At 38.5% G+C, this 18620-nt stretch overlaps 1 protein-coding gene across 1 annotated transcript in view; it reads left to right on the top strand.

Moving 5' to 3' along the window:
• Nucleotides 1–213: 213 nt before the first annotated feature.
• LOC126281597 (protein PTOV1 homolog) overlaps nt 214–18620 on the top strand; it is a 227361-nt gene continuing 208954 nt past the window's right edge. The window contains exons 1-2 of the mRNA XM_049980694.1: nt 214–282; nt 15130–15296. Coding sequence (XP_049836651.1) covers nt 15133–15296 — 164 coding nt within the window. The 5' untranslated portion in view covers nt 214–282; nt 15130–15132. The remainder of the gene's footprint in view (nt 283–15129; nt 15297–18620) is intronic.

Below are 18620 nucleotides of genomic sequence, written 5' to 3'. Positions count from 1 at the left end.
TAACGTGAAGTACCTTAGATAGTAACCAGGTTGAAAGAATAGCCATGGAAAGAAATTACATGAAATATACGTATCAAAGAAAATAAAACTTTGAACACAGTAACAGAGTGACAGATTGCACAGAGAAATAAACACAGCGCTCCTGTCGGTTGGATATGGAACTGCTTGACAGGCGCGCTGCCCTTGCTACGCAATTGTTTGACAGCGTATTGAAACGAAGTTGAAACCGGTGTTTGTGACGCCTGTAGACAACGTCGTGGAAGACGCTGTAATCCTGAGGAAGTAAGGACCGAGTGTAACGTGAAGTTTTAATGTCTAACGATAAATCGTGTTTAGGCGATAGTATACGCATTTGTATTCTAAATATACAGTCGAGAAATGTTATCATTTAAAATACTGATTTGTATCGTTTCTGGTAGAAATTAGACAGAGTCCTTTTCTTTTGAGATGAGTTTCATGAACATTTGAAAGAAAATTACCAGAGGCAATACAAGGTTAACACATGCTTTTCTCCGAGAGATGAGAGATTTTTAGCGTAATTAATATGGAACGGTAAAATGTATGCGAAATCATTTCTTCTTATTACATTTTTATTTTTTCGAAATTGTGAGTTGTTTTGAAAAAGAAAACATCATTAGTGAGTATACGTACCAGCATTTCTTAGTGCCTTTAAAGAAAACTTCGTGACTTTAATATTTCATATGTGCACAACAATTTGTTTGCATTTCTGAACACGTTACGGACTTATAATATTTTATTACGGTACGTCACAATCGCGTCGATACATATAATATTAATAGATTGCATTTGTTGAGTAATTGTATGAAATGAGGAGAGAAATAAGGAGAATACCGACAGGTGTCGTGTGTGTCAACATAGTGAGAGACTTTATATAAGAAACGAGAGGAACTGGGTCCACATTTTATCAAATCGTAAACTTTTCAGCCCTATTGTAGTTTATCCATCTGGACATTTTGAGTTCCGTCATGTTAAGAGGCAATTAATAACAATTTGTGCAAATCGGAAGAATTTTTTGCAGAACATGATCATTGTCTTATACATTGAATGTAGTTCTGATTCATTAACTGAACAATTCAACAAATCTTAATTTATATGAATTGGTGCAAGATGTAGCACTGTCATTAAAGGAGTGGACTCGCCAAGCTTTTGTAAAACGTGTACGTTCCTTTCACAAATACCTCACTCCTACTTAAAACTAGCGCCTGTAGAGTAAACGACATTTGCACACGTTTTTTTTAAATAAATATTTAATTAATAGGATGTAACTTAACATTTCTTTCTAAAATTGTAACCTCGTACCCCTGTTTTTGTTTATTACCATATGTCTTACCAGGTCACTTCCTTTGACAGTTTTACATGAATAGCAAAGAACTAAACAAAAGAAATGTTGAACCACTTTTGGTCACTGAGGGAAATACAGTAGACTTTTGAGAAACCACGTGGTAATGACATCAACATGACCTGTAACTACTACTATTAACCCTTCATACAGTGCTCTAACTATAACTGCACCTCTACCATAGGTCTATCTCCTCCCTGATGCAGGATTTTCCCCAGAAATAGTGAAAATTTGAAAAGCTGTGCCATTCTGCCAAAAGGACACACAGTATAAACATGTGCACACACTCGTTAAATTTTTCTTAAGTCTTCTACAGTATGAGGCTCACTGTTGGTTCAGTATCTATGAAGACAAATGTTGCATTTATTTTAGTGGAGGAAAAACAGTGGAGTTTTGTTAGGCTGAACCTGAAGATGGAAGTTTGGTCTCTGAATTCGTGTTTGACAAGGAGAACGATATCAGCTGCTGGAATGCAGGACACACTACCTTTATCCACAACATATTATAGCACAGTGGATTTCTCTACCCCTTAAATATAGAGTGGGCTGTTTGAGTTGTGGGCCACTGTAGGGTTGGGGACTTTTCAGCCAAATACCAGGCGAACCTATAGTTTGGCAGAGGGAGTCTAGTTGGAAATATTTGATGGATGTTTTCAGTTCTTTCTTTTGCTTTATGACCAAGTGAAATGTCCCAAAAACAGTGGCTGTAACTGCTGGGTGGGAATTGCTATTAATTGTACGATGGTATACCCCAAACAGAAGGGAAATATGGAAGCGTCCGATTCCGCCCATCCGTTTTGACCCATAACATCACAAATATGGCGGAAATGACCGTAAACCATGATTCCAATATGGCACATATGAAGTCGGTACATATTTTTTTGTACGTACACATTGTGAGGACTAAAATACATTGAAAACACACACACACACACACACACACACACACACACACACACACACACACACACACACACACTCTTTCCACAAAAAGCCTAATGATACTAACGAGACAAGTGCGGGAAATGGGGTGTTTTTGGGTTGGGGCAAACTAAATATAAACAAATTTAGACACCCAGCCCCACACGAAACGACGAAGAAAACAGACATCACAAAACTCCCCAAATACCACTAAACACAATATCATCAGGAATCAGACACTTCCCTTGACCTATATATCTCAACAGCAGCTCCCGATACCATAAATTAGCATCAAACACTTCCCTAGGCCTATATAGCTCAAAAACATCTACTGATACCAATATCAACATACACAGGCACACATTGGGATCAGAGAGCACAACAAACCACAACACGACGACATCTACAAACACGCCACACTCACAAACCAAACTCCGCGCCATCATGTCACACACAACACCCTTACGTCATGGGTCAAAGCCGACGCATGGGATCGGATGCTTCTGTCGACCCAATAGAAGTAGAAAAGCCTAGTGTATATGTAAGTGTATTTTCTACATGTACAAAGAGACCACCTCGAAGTGCAGTTTGCTAGAGACCACATACAGTTGCACAACAGACACCAGTCTACTGAGACCCAAAAATGTTATTCATCTACAGGAAGAAGAGGAAAATTATGACAAATCAGACAAGATTGAGTAAGGCCTAAATAATATAATGCAATATCATACAACAAAGAAGGCAAGTCCAACCATTTAATCCTAGGTGATGTTGGAGAGAGGTCTCCATCAATGAAAGGCAGATACTGGGTTGTGATATATCTCCCCCTGAAACCAGCCAACCTTTTACCCCATGAAATTAGTGTCCCAATGACTCATACATACACTATAATTTCTTATTTTTATGTGAGATTTGTTTCAGAAACAAAATTAGCTCATATCACTCAGTTCTGACCAAGGCATTGGGAGATTTGTGATGAGTATAAGATGAATATTGGGACTTCTAAACTCTTTGCATATATTCTGAATTAAAGATGCCTCTAACAATGGACAGATGTGACTTCTGAACTTAACATGTCCCAAGAAAATTGTGTTAAAAAAAAAGGCAACGGGAAGAGTGTAACCAAAACAATTGTGATGGAGCTCCCCTGGTGTGCCAAGTGAATGTACAAGATAGCTGTCAAGTTACCCTCAATGGCTTTGCATTTGCAGTGTCCTGCAACCCTAATATAATTTTTTTTTTTTTTTTTTTCGTTCAGCTAATTCACCCTCTACAAGTGTAGCCTTTTTAACCTTAAGCTAACAGATACAATTTCAAGTGCTGTTTCCATGCCTTGTTTCCTACTGTCTTCTACCAGTTGAAGCTTGCATCATCAGTTCTTTGTCCCAATGGTTAACTGGTCTGCCCTGTGGTCCTCATCTTTCTCTTGGACTCCATCTAGGCTGCTTTTGTCCACCTTCTGTCTTTTTTTTTTGTGGGTTATGTCCTGCCCATTTCTGTATTAGAGCTTTCACTCAAAGCAGGTTGACCTTTTATCGTCAAATTACACATACCAAAAAAAGTTTTGCATCACCCTGGTTCCCGTAACTCCTGAAGACAGACGTTGACTGTGGATATTACATCACAGACACAGTCCCTTTGACTGTTCAGAGATGTCACTAAACCCACCCAAAGATGTAAACAACCATGCATGAGCAGCACCTATTAAACGGAGGGGGTCCGACAGACGATCAGTTCCAGTCATTCCACCAGGAAGGAGGTACACGGCTCGTGTCGTGTGTAGTTCAACCCAGCCTAGATGGTCAATACCGCGGTTCGATCGCATCCACGTTGTTACTTTGTGTCAGAAAGGGCTCTCGACAAGGGAAGTGTTCAGTTGTCTCGGGGTGAACCAAAGACATGTTGTTCGGACATGGAGGAGATACAATAACTGTCGATGACATGCCTCGCTCAGGTCGCCCAAGGGCTAAAACTGCAGTGGATGACTGCTACCTATGGATTATGGCTTGGAGGAAGTCTGACAGCAATGGCACCATGTTGAATAACGCTTTTCGTGCAGCCACAGGACGTCATGTTACGACTCACTGTGTGCAGTAGGCTGCGTGAAGTGCAGCTTGACTCCCGACGTCCATGGCGAGGTCCATCTTTGCAACCATGTCACCATGCTGTGCGGAACAGATGGGCCCAACAACACGCTGAATGGACCGCTCAGGATTGGCATCACATTCTCTTCATTGATGAGTGTCGCATATGCCTTCAACCAGACAATCGTTGGAGACGTGTTTCGAGGCAATCCATTCAGGCTGAACCCCTTAGACACACTGTGCAGCGAGGTGGAGGTTCTCCTCTGTTTTGGGGTGGCATTATGGGAAGAGTCTGGTAAAGTCATCCAAAACCACACATCAGGGGAAATTTACCAGAGAGGGTGAGGAGGAGAGACTGCTTGTGAGGAACTGCACTGGATGACATTTGAAACCTTTAAAAGTTGGAAGATAGGGCAATAAGCAAGGCAGAGGTTGCAGAAAAAACATCAGGCAAGAGTTAGAGTGGCAAGGCGTAAAAGATGCAGAAAACCCAAAGAAAGTGAAAAAAGGAATAGTTAAGAAATACTGATATTGAAGAAATTAACATAAATTAAGGGCCCTGGGAGGCAAGAACAAAGGATGTGTTGTAACACCAGCTCGCACCTGCAGAGTTCTGAGAAACTAGTATCTAGGGGAAGAATCTGGATGGCACCTGTAGTGAATCTGGCACCGAGGTCACAACTGTCACATTGTAGGGCATGCTTGGCTGCAGGATATTGTGTGTTGCCTGCCAGTATATACCATCTGCCTATGCCCATTCATCCTCTGTAGTAACTTTTTGGCAGTCATGCCAATACAAATGGCTGAACAGTGTTTACAAAACAGCTGGTACATGGCATGTCATTTCACAGATGGCTCTCCCTTTAATAATATGTGTATTGCCAGTTATAGGGTTGGTGTAGGTGCTGATAGTAGAGCGCATAGGGCAAGTCTTACAGTGGGGATGATAACAGTGGTAGGAGCGACAGGGTAGGGAGGTGAGTGCAGAAGGCTGTCTGGGAGGGAGTGTTTGACATGGAAAAGATGGTGACCGTCAAAATGTAAGTACTGATGTTTGTTAGTAGGTTTAATGCGGACAGAAGTGTATGGATGATCCTCAGTGAAGATGAGGTCAACACCAAGAAAAGTGGCATGGGATTTAAAATAGGACCACATGAAATTTAACTGGGTGAATGAATTTAGGAGATTCCAAGATTCTCAACAGGTCAGCCTCACCACGAGTTCATATCATGTAGCAGAGACGTCATCAATCAATCCTAAACTAAACCAGAGACTGAAGGCTTATGGATCCAGGGTGGCGATTCTTCAGGAATACCTGGAAAGCCTGGAGAACTCAGGGATATACATTATACCTGGAAAAACCAGGGAAATCTCAGCAAACTTCAGCAATTTCATAAAATTTCAGTTAATTCTATGTTATTAACTTCGTGTTGGAATTTAATTTTATTCAGTTTTATAAATCACAAATTTTAAAAGTCTAATACTTCATAGTGTTTTACCTATGGGAATATTATTCCATGTAAAATATCAGTGTTTACAAACTGTAGTCAGACTACTGCTTATGGTCAGTATATCTCTGCAAAGAGGAAACAGAAGTTGTTATTTTGAGTTGCTTGCACTTTCGTGGTAGAAGAGATGTGTTCACAGTAGTGAAGGTGAAGAAGTGCTCACAGCTATTAAGGTTTTGCATTTTAGAGCCAGTGTCTACTAAACTTTTTTGTTTTGAATGATCATTGTCATATTTTTGAATATTGATCATCCCCCCCCCCCTCCCCCTTCCTCCCAGGGACAGTCTGTGTATAGCAATATACTTCAGTACAATTGTTTTAAGATTTCCTAGGTTGTAGTTTTCTTGTGTTTATTCTCTAATTTATGAGTGCTAATGTATAACCTATTTGTGTTATGTTAAAGGAAAGGAACTAAAAAAAAAGAGCAGAAGCTTGCCCGAACATTGTTAGCATGCAACAGCAAGCTTTAAATGAATGATTACCTTTCTGCAGTTTTTGTTTAATTTATTGCTCGGCTACAAGACACAAACGAGGAGGCGGCAAAGAAGCCTTAAGTGTTTGTGGTTTTTCTTTTTTTCTTCAACTCACAACAATAAAATAAATATGCAGAACAGCAGAAAATGCAAACATACACCAGGAACATGTGTACCAGCATGATAAAAAAAATTGAAAATTGGATGTATAAAAACCACAAAATTAAAAAATTATCATTACTTTTTGATCACACATCTTGCAAGTCATTTGCATTACGTTAATGGAAATAAACTAAAAGAAGAGTGGAGCTCTCTGAAAAATGGTGAAATTTTCTGTGCTGTTACGCATGTTTACTTTACCTGCATCAGTCAGCTGCAGAAGACTGCTTCTGATTACCTTTCCACAGTTTTTGTTAAATTGGTTCTGCATTCCAATATGTATTGATTGCACACAGCACACAAATTAGGAGGCGGCAAAGAAGCCATAAGTAATTTTGTTTCTTCTACATGCTGACACTGTGCTAAGTAGGACTTGCCGTATTATGAAGGAGCGTAAGGTGCAGTGGATGTTCAAACTGTCCACCATAATTAGGTCACTTATACAAGCCTTATGTATTGCTCCAATAGGGATTACTGAGACTAGTTAAAGTGCACACAGAAGTAGTTAAGCAACCATTCTTCTCTAGTAAGTGGTACAATGGAAAATATCCTCTGCCATGCACTTCACAGTAGTTTGCAGTATATTGATGCAAATTGGAAAGTGTAACATTTATGTACATATTCTTCAGTGTACTAACATGGATAAATCAATACAATGTTTCTCAGGGCTATTTAGTAGAGCAGTTGTTGAAACAAAGTCAAAAACTTTCCAATAGATTTATTAGTCTTAGGCAGAAAGTGAAATCTTATTCACTGATTCATTTATGATTTCATTCACAACTTGCAAATGGTAATGACTGTAATATTCAGTTTACTACTTTGTCTGATAATGATATGGCAAATCCAAAAACTCCAGAGTTCAACAACAGGTCTCTTTGTGCCACTCACTGCTTCATTCACCTGTGCCAATGATTTGTTTATGTCAACAATACCAAACTGAGTCATTTCTTGGGGTTAACATGAAGCTACATGTCCTCCTGTAACTGGGTAAATGAGTCAGTTTTAAGCTCAGAGGAAGTCAGGTACATGCATGCCTGTCAAAGTGCTATGGTGTTCACACCAGCCTTGAGGCTGATTGGAGACTTGGCTTTTGTAATGATTTTAGTGAATATATTGCATATTACAGGGAAGAGGCTGATAGATCTATAGAGTTTCCGTCCCTTTCTTCATGTGAAATGGGATAGTTTGAGCATTGTTTCAGTTTTTGTGGAATTTTGTTCCGCTTTAAGAGATTGTGAAAATACTTTTGCAACTTGCATTTATATTACTTTTAAACCAAATTTAACAACTTCTGTTGAAACTCCATTATGTCCACAAGAAGTTTGATTCTTCGTTCCTCTCTCCTGTACTAATGGAAGTAAAGTTGTGAGGGTGTGTTATGGGTTGTTTCTGTGTAGATCAGTCCATAGAGCAGTTGCCTGCGAAAGGCAAAATTTGTAGGTTCAGCTCCCTATAAGACACACAGCTTCAATCTGCTAGGAAATGTCAAATCAGTGCACACTCCACTGATTAGAATTCACCCAAAAAATGCAGGATAAGTAAACATTAATAATTAAACCTGATTGCAAGACATACTAGTAGTTTTGGGAGGTTATATCAAGTTCTAATTATCCAAAGCGACTATTAAATTTATTTAGCATAAAACTTGCAGGAAAGCAAAGTTAACACATAGCTACAGTTTAGAGCGTCACATACTCATCATCTGGCTGTTTGTGCTTTTCATAGGGCAATTGTAAAAGAAAGTTAATTTAAAAAAAATTGTCTTATTTTAAAATTTCCAACTTGTGCTCCACTGTTTTGTTCTCCCTTTTTCCATAGAGCTGAATCTTGCATAGTATTAGTTCCTGGCTAGATAAGGCTTATATCTTTAAGGACATTTCAGAGCCTAGCAAACATGTGCAGTGCTCTGATGACTAATTTCTAAGTTGAACTACACTTAGATTCATTTAGAAACAGAGTGCTACTGCCAGTCTCGTGCTGTGTAAATTTTACCGGTACCTATGCAAAAGCCTCTGCTGCCAACAACATAGTCGACCTAGTCCAAATACAGAAATAGATTATAAGGTGCAGTGCACACCACATACCTCCTTCCTACCGCATTGTTGATGTAACCAAAAATTATTACATTAAGCCTGTCATTGCAGTTATTTCATGTTTTCATGCTGGTCATAGTGATGTCTTCCAATTTATTCTACATCTATTGATCCTCATTTAATCACTAAAATGTTAAATCTATCAAACTATGACAAATACATCAAACAAAGAAAACTTATAAACATTATTCTGCTAATCAATGTAGCATATTCATTTTCCATTGGCCCTGTCAAACTATACGTATTTCATAACACTTTTGAAGCACAGTCTATTTTATTAATTGCTGGTTTAATATAATATGTTTTGTATCATGAAATCCTCTTTTTATGTACCATAGGTGTATGTAGAATGGTAGGAAGTGAGTATGTTTATACATCATGGTGGTGGTCTACCGTATCTTCCTCCCTCGTCGTCGTTGTTGCTGTGAGGCACTGTTATACCAAGTGGAAAGGCGCGTCACGTAGAGCATGAGATATGGTGACCTTAAGTCATTGACAACACACAACGGTCACGGTAGCACCTGATTCCAGAATAGCTGCAGTAGTTAGGATCTACGAACTACCCCCTCTTGACCAGGTCCCCAAAACTTAACTTGTAACGAGATCCCTTCGAAGTAAATTGTCATAAAGATTATCTATAAAGACTTTGTACAATGATAAGAAATGTTACATGGAATAATAACAGATACGACCAAACTGTCTTGTTTCTTCTGTTTTATTTAACGTAACATTGTTCAGTTTTATTTCACATTCACCACTCATTCACACTCTGATGTGGAGTATATGCGAGTGTCTGAACCTTAACTCCCAAGTTCCATCGAAACCCTTTGATGAACAGTGTTGGTTGCTTGACACCAACAGTCAATGATAATGATACAGTATTTTGTAATTGACTCTTCTAGTTTAGCCGCTGCCCTCCACGAATGTTTGTTAGGCGTAAGAATTACACTCTTTTCTCTCTGGTCCGCTATTATTAAGAGTTTGATAAAAGTTACCTTTTTTCTCCTTTTCATAAATTGGAGCCAGCTCTGTGCGATATAATTTAAAAAAAATAATGGTCTCAATACCGCGTTCCTCGTGAGATGTGTATAGATTTATCTCGGAATTGACCACCCTGTAGGTGTACTCAATTTAATGATCACACTTCGCTATCCGTGATTTCGTTTAACTAAATGTCCTTTTGTTACTCTGTTTGTATACTGTAGTTATTTAAAACTCGTCCCTATATTTTTTCACAACTCACATTTAACACTTCTTTACTTGTTTATTTCTAAGAGTAAACGAAAAAACGACGCCGTATCATTGGCTTCGTCGATATAAAGCAATTCACTTCAATATGGCTAATTTTACCCCTTCTTATAGGATCGGCTACCTTACTCATTAATGTACTAAATATTATTTCCAATAACACTAAACAGGTATCGCCATTATATTTTAATTGTATTCAAAAGCATGTTATTATTATTATTGTGACCGACCAAAACGTAACAAAACGCGTGGCGTGCGCGATAGCTTTACACACGCCCAGCCTTTATTCATGCAATATTATATATAAATATACAGACAGGACCGAAAGATCGATCTCTCTACCGTAACCAATAGAGGCAAATACACTATTCAAGTTCCGTTAAATCTATCTTGACTCATATTGTTACAGTGGTAATGTGTGCACTCTCTAAATTATGACAGTCGAGCAGATTTTTTTACATGTCACTAGCTTTTCATCTCTGCTGTAGCTATGAAATGCTATATATTTGGGCCAGACGTAGCTGCTGACAGTACTGTTTGATGTAGTTTGTTTCTGTATCTATGTAGTAATAGTAGTCAAACTGTCATAGTTTATTTGCCATAACTCAACCAGTCTTCTTCATACAGACGACTGTAGTGAAGTGTCTTGTTTCTGTACAAATAAGAATGTGAGCACATAATGTTGGTACCATTAATGGATCATATATAACTTGATTCTTGTTGGATACAATTGCCATCCTTTTCACAAGCTCATCCACTAACACTCGAAAGTTGTTAAAGGGTTTTAGTGTAGATCATGTATACAGAACTCCACCTGTTCTTCCCAGACTGTCCAGTTTGATACACAAATGTCAGATTCCAACTCGTGCCTTTGGTTACGCAACACTCCATCTTATATCCTGTTGTGGAGTCTGTGAGGTGGACATTAACTATTCACATTCTCCAGCGTGACTTACTTCTTGGCTGGTGTTACGACAGCTGTCACTTCACTTGCTGCCTCTGTCTGTCATGTCACAGCTGGTTTTGCATCGAACCTATGTGATAAAGTATTCAAACGTATAATCAGGACACCGTGAATTGTACAGTATACCTGAGTGTTACAGAGCTGTAATAACTTGTATGATAAACACACTCCTCAAAAAACAGTAAGAGCAAGGAGAAAACGTGCACCGTGGCTTAAGACCACCTCAGACAATTTGTGAATGTCAAAGACTCAGCACGCAGGACATACAAACACTACCAGACCCCTGATAGCCACCTGACCCACAAACTACTATGCAACCATGTTGGTCAACCTGTGAGAAATGCAAAACTCAGATATGTCCTCTCACTAACTGAGGACCTTCACACATCCACCATGCTATGGAAAAAATCTGTGAGGGCAAGGAATAGACAAAACTAAATCTGCAGCTGAACTACTATATCCTGTTGAGAATCTAAATGTGTGTTTCACCGTGCTGACATCTTTACTTGGTAAACACAAAAGGGTGCAAACTATCGACTTCTTGGAGGTACTGTTAGTTTGACCAAATGAAATTTTTTTGCACCTGATAAGCCTTAATATGGCTCGGAATGCCATTGTATGTATTCATTCAGCAGCTGCAGGACATGATAACAGTGCAAATGATAAATTTCCTCATCAGTCCTCTATTGCCCAAAATAATGGATGTTTTTCACCGTTCTCTGACCTCTAGCATCTTCTCAACATCCCAGCAGCAGGGACTCATAAAACCAATACCTAAGAAGGAATCTGTCAAACTGCTTTCCAATTACAGGCCATATTAGTCCATGAGCAGCTTATTTAGCATCAAATAATATTTTATATGAATACCAGCCGGGTTTCTGCAAAATTTCAGCACAACAACAGTCTTACAAAAGTGACTGACCAGCTGAAACAAGCTATGGACAAACAACAGGTGACTATTATGTGCTTCTTGGATTTCAGCAAAGCTTTGGACATTGTTCATCTAGACATTCTACTTGCTAAACTCACAAATCAAAGATGCTGTACATTGCTTCCATTCATACCTTACATTCTAACAGTGTGAAATGATTGGAATTAAAAGGTGACAGTGGAGGTATGTAGTTTGAGGTCCCAGAAGGAGCCAGCCAACTATACTCATGTTTTATTTTTTTTTAAGGACACGTACATTAGTATGTTCTGCAGAAATTATCAGCATTTCAGTCACCTTGGTTCAGCATGTGCCCTGTTGCCTTAGTCCACTGTGGGTCCTGATAACTTGTTCCATGTATGATGGCATCAACATGGTATAGCCATCCATGCTGTATTCACTTGTTTCCAAAGTTCATCTGTGGTGCACCAGTAATTTCACATATCCCACAAATTTCTGATTGGCAACAAGTTTGCTAATCTGGTGGTCCAGGGCAAAAGTCTGATATCCTGTGACACCAAGAAGGCATGTGTTCATACAGCAACATGTGGCCAAGCATTGTCTCGCTGAAAAATGAGGTCTGGGTTGCTGTGCAGAAAGTGTATGGCTATGGTTCACAGGATGTCTTTCATGTAGGACACACTGGTCACTGTGCCCTGGACACAAACCAACTGTGATCTTTGGTTGTACTGAATGGCACGCCACATCATAAGGCCTTGAGTTGGCATTGTATGTTTGCGCAAATGCAGTCGCTGTAATGGCGCTCTTCGTGTCTGCAGTGAACCAAAATGCAGCCATTATTTTCAAAGAAACAGGTCCCTGGTTCATCCAAAAACACTGTCGGATGCTATTTCTGTCCCCAGTGACATTGTTTCATTCACCATTACCATGTATAATGTTTCTGCACATTCATCAAAGGTAGGCGGAGAAGTGGGCGATGCACACGTAACCCATGCCCTAATAAATGACAACGGTCTGTCACCACTGATAGTGTACAATTTGTTACACTCTTCAGTTGAAACTTCCGGGCTGAGAGGCTGTGGTCACTGTATAAAATTTCCACTTGACGTGTCTTTTACACTGTTCCAAATTTGTGCCAGAGCCAAGCAGGACGCAAATCTGTCCTGCAATGTCTTTCAGAATAGGTGTTGATTTTCTTGGGAGGTAGTCTGGGTGGTGTGACCTGACCAATATTGCTGTGTTCTACAGCACTCCATGCACAATTGTTGCACTCCCAAAACACTTTTTCACATATAAGCAGCAGTTTCCCAGACGGGTGAATCACATCCTCTCATGCCAATAATGCGCCTTCTTTCAAACTCAATGTTTTGATGGTACGGTTCACGCATACGTCTGCGAGGTGTCCTGCGTGTCTGCTCAACTCGCACTGATCCGTTACTTTCGGTTTATAGTGCCACAGGTAGAATTTACCTTTAGGTAGTGGTGTGCCGTGGTATTAATGTTGACCTTGAAACTGTGGGCTGACATGGTTCAAATGCTAATCATTTCTGCAGAACGTACTAATATACATCTCCTGTGAATACAAACATCCTACCTGTAATCTTTCAATGTGTTCTGTTTTTTTTTTCTGAACATGAGTGTACTTTCCTCATTGTGTGTTTATGATGTTTCAACTATTTTCTCCTGCTGAAAATATCACCTACTTGCTGTTGACCTTCAGTTATATCTCGGCGCAGTTCAATGAGCATGTAACTGCTGATTTACCTGTCTTATGTAAGTGGGCACAGAGCATAGATTTGAAACATAATTTCTCAGCCACTCACAAAAGACTTTTACCCTGCAGTTCAGAGAATCTCTGCCATCCTTAACCCTAAACAGCGAAGAAGTAACCTTTTGCTCTTTTGCAGAGAAATTGGGGCTAATTCTGGATCATCTCTTACACTGGACTGAAAATGCAACAGCAGATTTTAAGAAGGTGTCAAAGTCACTTCATTTACCACAGAAATATAAAGAAGTATTTCCTTTCAAGCTTAAAAAGAAGCTTGTAGAGTCACCAATACTCCCTGTACTTGACTATGTGATGCTATTCCCCATGGACTTTTGAATAAAAGCTCACGCAAGCTAGAACTGGCAATGAATGCTTGTGTGCAATACATTTATGACATACACTATTTCAATCACATACTCCTCCCTATGTGCTGATAAGTGCAGAGACTATCAGACTGTCTGCTCTGTCTTCTCTGAAGCATTTTCTCAGAACTCAGCAGGTGGGGACTAGCACTACAACATGTCCTTGGTTCTCGCCACCCACCTGGCCTTAAGTTACATTAATTTCTTCCATCTCGGCATTTCTACACTGTAACTACTCTTTGCTTCACTCCGTTTTAGTTTTCTACATATTTCATTTTCATTCCCATCTATTTTTCATTGCCTCCCCTCCCACCTCTGTTACTTACAATGCACTTAACTTTTCACTCTTATTAACTCGTGCCCAATGCTTTAGTAGTAGTCTCTGCCTTGCATATTTCTCTATCTTCCACCTTTAAGATGCCAGGTTTTCAAATCTCATCTGATGCAGTCCCCAACAATGAGTTTTTCCTTCTTATCCCATATGGTAAGTCTGGGTGACTTTCCTGAAATCTGCCTCTCTTCCTAGACCTCTCAATTTCTTTTCCTTCATCCTTCTGCCTTCTGCTTCATCCCTTCTGCCTGAAGGAGGAGCCACTGGCTCCGAAAGCTTGCCAGTTACAACAGTCTTTCATATGTGTGTTCTGGCACTGCTAGGTGATAGATTTTTTATCTATACAATTAAATGATTTTGTCTAAATCATTTTCTGTATCAGGGACCTGAGTTTGGTACAGTCTTCATCAAAGAATCAGCGAAATTAAATTGCTCTCAAACTTCAAAAGACACTTAATGGCCCACCTTCTGCCAATAGCCATCTCTATCTCTCTGCAGCTCACTCTCTTCAATCCCTCCCCTCCCCCCTCCCCCGTCTCAACTTTTCTCTCCCAAATATTGACAGTTCTTTATTTAAATTCTGTTATTTCCTAACATCCATTGTTGCGATCATTTCAGCCTGCTCTTATTCCTTTGCCTTTTCTGCTTCTGTAATATTAAACATTTATTCAGATGTGCTAAACTTATCTATACCATTCTGAATACCTTTTAGTATTATTAGTAATGTCAACTATTATTTTCATTATATTATTTTTATTATTATGATCTTTATCATTGTACCCATGAATGTTTTTGTAATATGTTTTTTCTGTGTCGTTCCTGATCATATGTAAGAGAGGGCCTTTAAAGCTCTACTCTGGTCAGGCTAAATAAGCAATAAATAAATGTGGTATATTTTGCTCCATGGTAAAAGTTTTGTTCAACTAAGAGTAATTCAAAGTGATCATATTGGCAACTTGTTTGTTAACAGGAGATGGTTCCTGTGCAGCAACAGCAATCACAGCAACAGCAGCAAGTGCCTGAATACCAGACCTGTTGGCAGGGCACGCTTCAATGGGTAGAAAAGATAGAAAATCCTACCAATATTAATGAAATACCATGTCAGATTTCAATGCACCCGGAAGATAAACAAGATTGGTGAGTTGCATTTCCCATAAAATAAAAAGCATCTCTCTTTATGTTTCTGAACACAAGCATTATTAGTTCTTAATTTAATAACTTTTTGACATGTTAAACAAAAAAACATAAAATGTTGAATGAAATGTTCCTCTTGTGCAGTGGGGATTTAGCTTAAATTTATTTTATAGACTAACCTGACTATACTGCAGTCTGTATATTTACTTTATCTGTTATGGAATTGCTTTTAATGTGTGTAGGTCTCAGATTACACAGAACGTTTAATTTTTATTACTTGGAATATTATTTTCAGATTAAAAATGAGTTTCAAGTATCAAGTCTCTTAATGTTACTGTAATACAAGTATATGTGGAACAATTGATCTATCTGAATTGTTAACTGATTCAGTTTATTGTGGAGACGTTGCCCATCAACATAATTCTCATGCAAAAAAAAAAATTCCGGAACAGTTATTTCAGCTTGTAGAAAGGAAACCCCACAATCAGACCCTGAAGATCACGCAATAATTGATTTATCACTGTGTCATCCTCGGTCAGTCATCATCAGATGTGGTACGGAGAGGCTTGGGATCAGCACACCTCACTCACAGTGGTTGTCAGTGTTCTGATCCTGGAGCCACTGCCTCCGTCAGATAGCTTCATAATAAATCACAATTCACCCTGTTTCTCCCACCAAGGAAAAATACTTTGCAGCACTGGGAATCAAACCCATGTCCCCCACAAATGAGTGTGTTGAGTGGTGCACTCAGCTACTGAAATGGACATTTTAACATGTATAAAACCTTAATATGTTTTAAGAGAATTATTTGTTTCCTTACTTCATGGTATGTAAGCTAGACAGTGATTACAGTTTTCACGGGCAGCTCATTTCTGTGGGAAATTTAATGTGGATGTTTTAGGTTCCCTTGGGGGAATTTTTTTTTTTTTGTTTACTACTCTTACTGCTAGGCTAATTACTGTTTAGCTCTACAGGACCTTTCCCACACCACCTTGTATTGTGTTTCTATGTGTGTGAGTAACTGTATGTTCACTGTTGTGTGTAAATACATACAGCGTACACAGGGCGATGTGTGAAACTGATTGCGATTACATGCTGCTGTTGTAGAAATCTGTTCCACATGCTGCAGATACCGTGTTGAGCTGAAAGTGGTAACCAAAGTACAGAGAAATATTCTTCGGGCTATTTTGCGTAGCAATCAGATTGCTTTCAGTTCTGAGAAATGTCCAGGTACTATTGTGGATTTGAATGATCCATGAAGTGACTTCTTTTCTGAAGAAAACATCGAACTATTTCACTAGAACTGAACGCTCCCGTCGGAACTGTTTTCAAGTTGGTATTTATTATTAAATCACAACAGAAGTATACGTGGGTGTAGAATAACAATTACCTTCTCAAAATGAACAATATTTTATTGTTCTATTAACTGATTTCCTTCCATATACACATATATTTTACAATATGAATCAAAAACTCTCAATGGCGTTGATTTTTACATCACAAGAATGGCTCTCTTCTAGTAAAAATTACTCTTAAGAAGAACAAAAGTGCTATATCCTAAGAATAATTATGTGAGCGCTGACCGCCACAAAGTAATAAACAATATCTTTGTCTCTCTCTCTCGCTTGCACTGTCACAGCAAGTTACGCGGCATGATACATCATATATGTCCCTCTTGTGGACAAATGTTTTTGGGCAAAAACAAACACGAGCGTTCACACAACACTACATCGGTGATCGTTTATGACGCTGTATTAATGTCCACTAGAGTATTAATGTCCACTATATTTCTTATGATATTTTGGTATTAGTGAATGACTATCAAAATGGAAATTATAGATTTGGGTGCATATACTGCTGACAAAGCCTGTGCTGCTTGAAAATTACTGATGCAGCTTATATGCATAGCTTATTTGCTTGCTTTTTATTCATTTGTCGAGGATGGCATGAGATGTGATCAGAAACCTTTTTCATCATCACTCAAAGCTTCTGTCACCTGCCTTGGGATGTCTCAAACGGGTAATCTAGCCATTCGGCCATGCCCCACAAAGGAAAACAAAGGAAAACCTCGGGGTAGATTTACCAATCTCGTATTTCTCATTTGCAAAGAAAATTAATTGACTTACAATGGAAAAAAATATTTACAATATGGATTTTATTTAATGAATTTAAACACTGTTCACAAAAAAAGACAACACTATTAATCTTCTGTTTCGAGGTGAACTGTCGACGCCTTGGTTTACGTCCATCTATGATTCCCTTCTTTCTGTCATCTCTGGGCAACTGATTGAATTTTATTCCCACTTCACTGTATCCTCGTGGGTATTATGGTTTTCTGCGTATGGTTAAAATGAAAATAAGTCAGTGTAAGTTCTGTGGAAAATGTGCTTGATTTATGCTGAGCTGAAATAGAATCTAATCTAAAGTTCTTTCTAATTCTCTGTCCTGAATTTGAAATATTCGGAAGTCGTAAGGTGTTCTTCATTTCTATCAACAACCGTAGAATGCACTATACACAAATCCAACTGGTGATGCTGTCTCAACTTGTGCTCGTCATCTTTCAGATGGACTGTAACACTTATTGATGTGCTTGTAACTGATCGGCATTCACTTAGTGGGTAACTTCGCAAGCAACAATTAACACAACATAATTTAAATACACAGGTATAGATTGAAACAAAGTAATAGGCGCTCTTTTTTTATATTATTATTATTATTATTATTATTATTATTATTATTATTATTATTATTAAAAAACTGAGAACGGGTTGCCCCTTCCAAACAGCATGACTTCAGTTCAGCGAGTAAAAAAAAATGCAAACATACACTGACATTGTCAGATTGACATAAGGAAAAGAAATCTTGCCATAGACCAGATTCATTTGAGTCACTAACCCATGGTCATTATGCATTGTGAAACCTGATTGAAGTTACTATCAACCAAATAAAAAAAAATTAAAAGAAATCATTCATACTATAGCTAAATTCTCTGCATACTGAAAAGAAAACTTATCTTTACAGTGGAAAACAAATACATAATGTCTGCGTATCTCTCGTACATTATGCTTGAAAAGAAAAACTAACTACTAAATTGCAAAAAGAAAGAAATTATCCTAAGTATGATTCTGATTCATAGGTTTAATGAAAATTGTCTAATCAATATTATTTGATAAGAATAGTATTTTCTATCCTCAGAATCTTCAGTTATTATGAAATTCCTTTAACAAGTGATGAGATACATTCCTTTCACCTTTCCATTCTTCACATCCTTCAAAACATAAGTTCCTGGATGGGGTATTTTGGTAATCACAAATGGTCCTTGATACA

Source organism: Schistocerca gregaria, chromosome 7, assembly GCF_023897955.1.
Source record: "Schistocerca gregaria isolate iqSchGreg1 chromosome 7, iqSchGreg1.2, whole genome shotgun sequence".
In the NCBI taxonomy this organism is placed as follows: domain Eukaryota; kingdom Metazoa; phylum Arthropoda; class Insecta; order Orthoptera; family Acrididae; genus Schistocerca; species Schistocerca gregaria.
The sequence above is the reverse complement of the archived record's forward strand: the minus strand, read 5'-3'. Positions and strand labels throughout refer to the sequence as shown.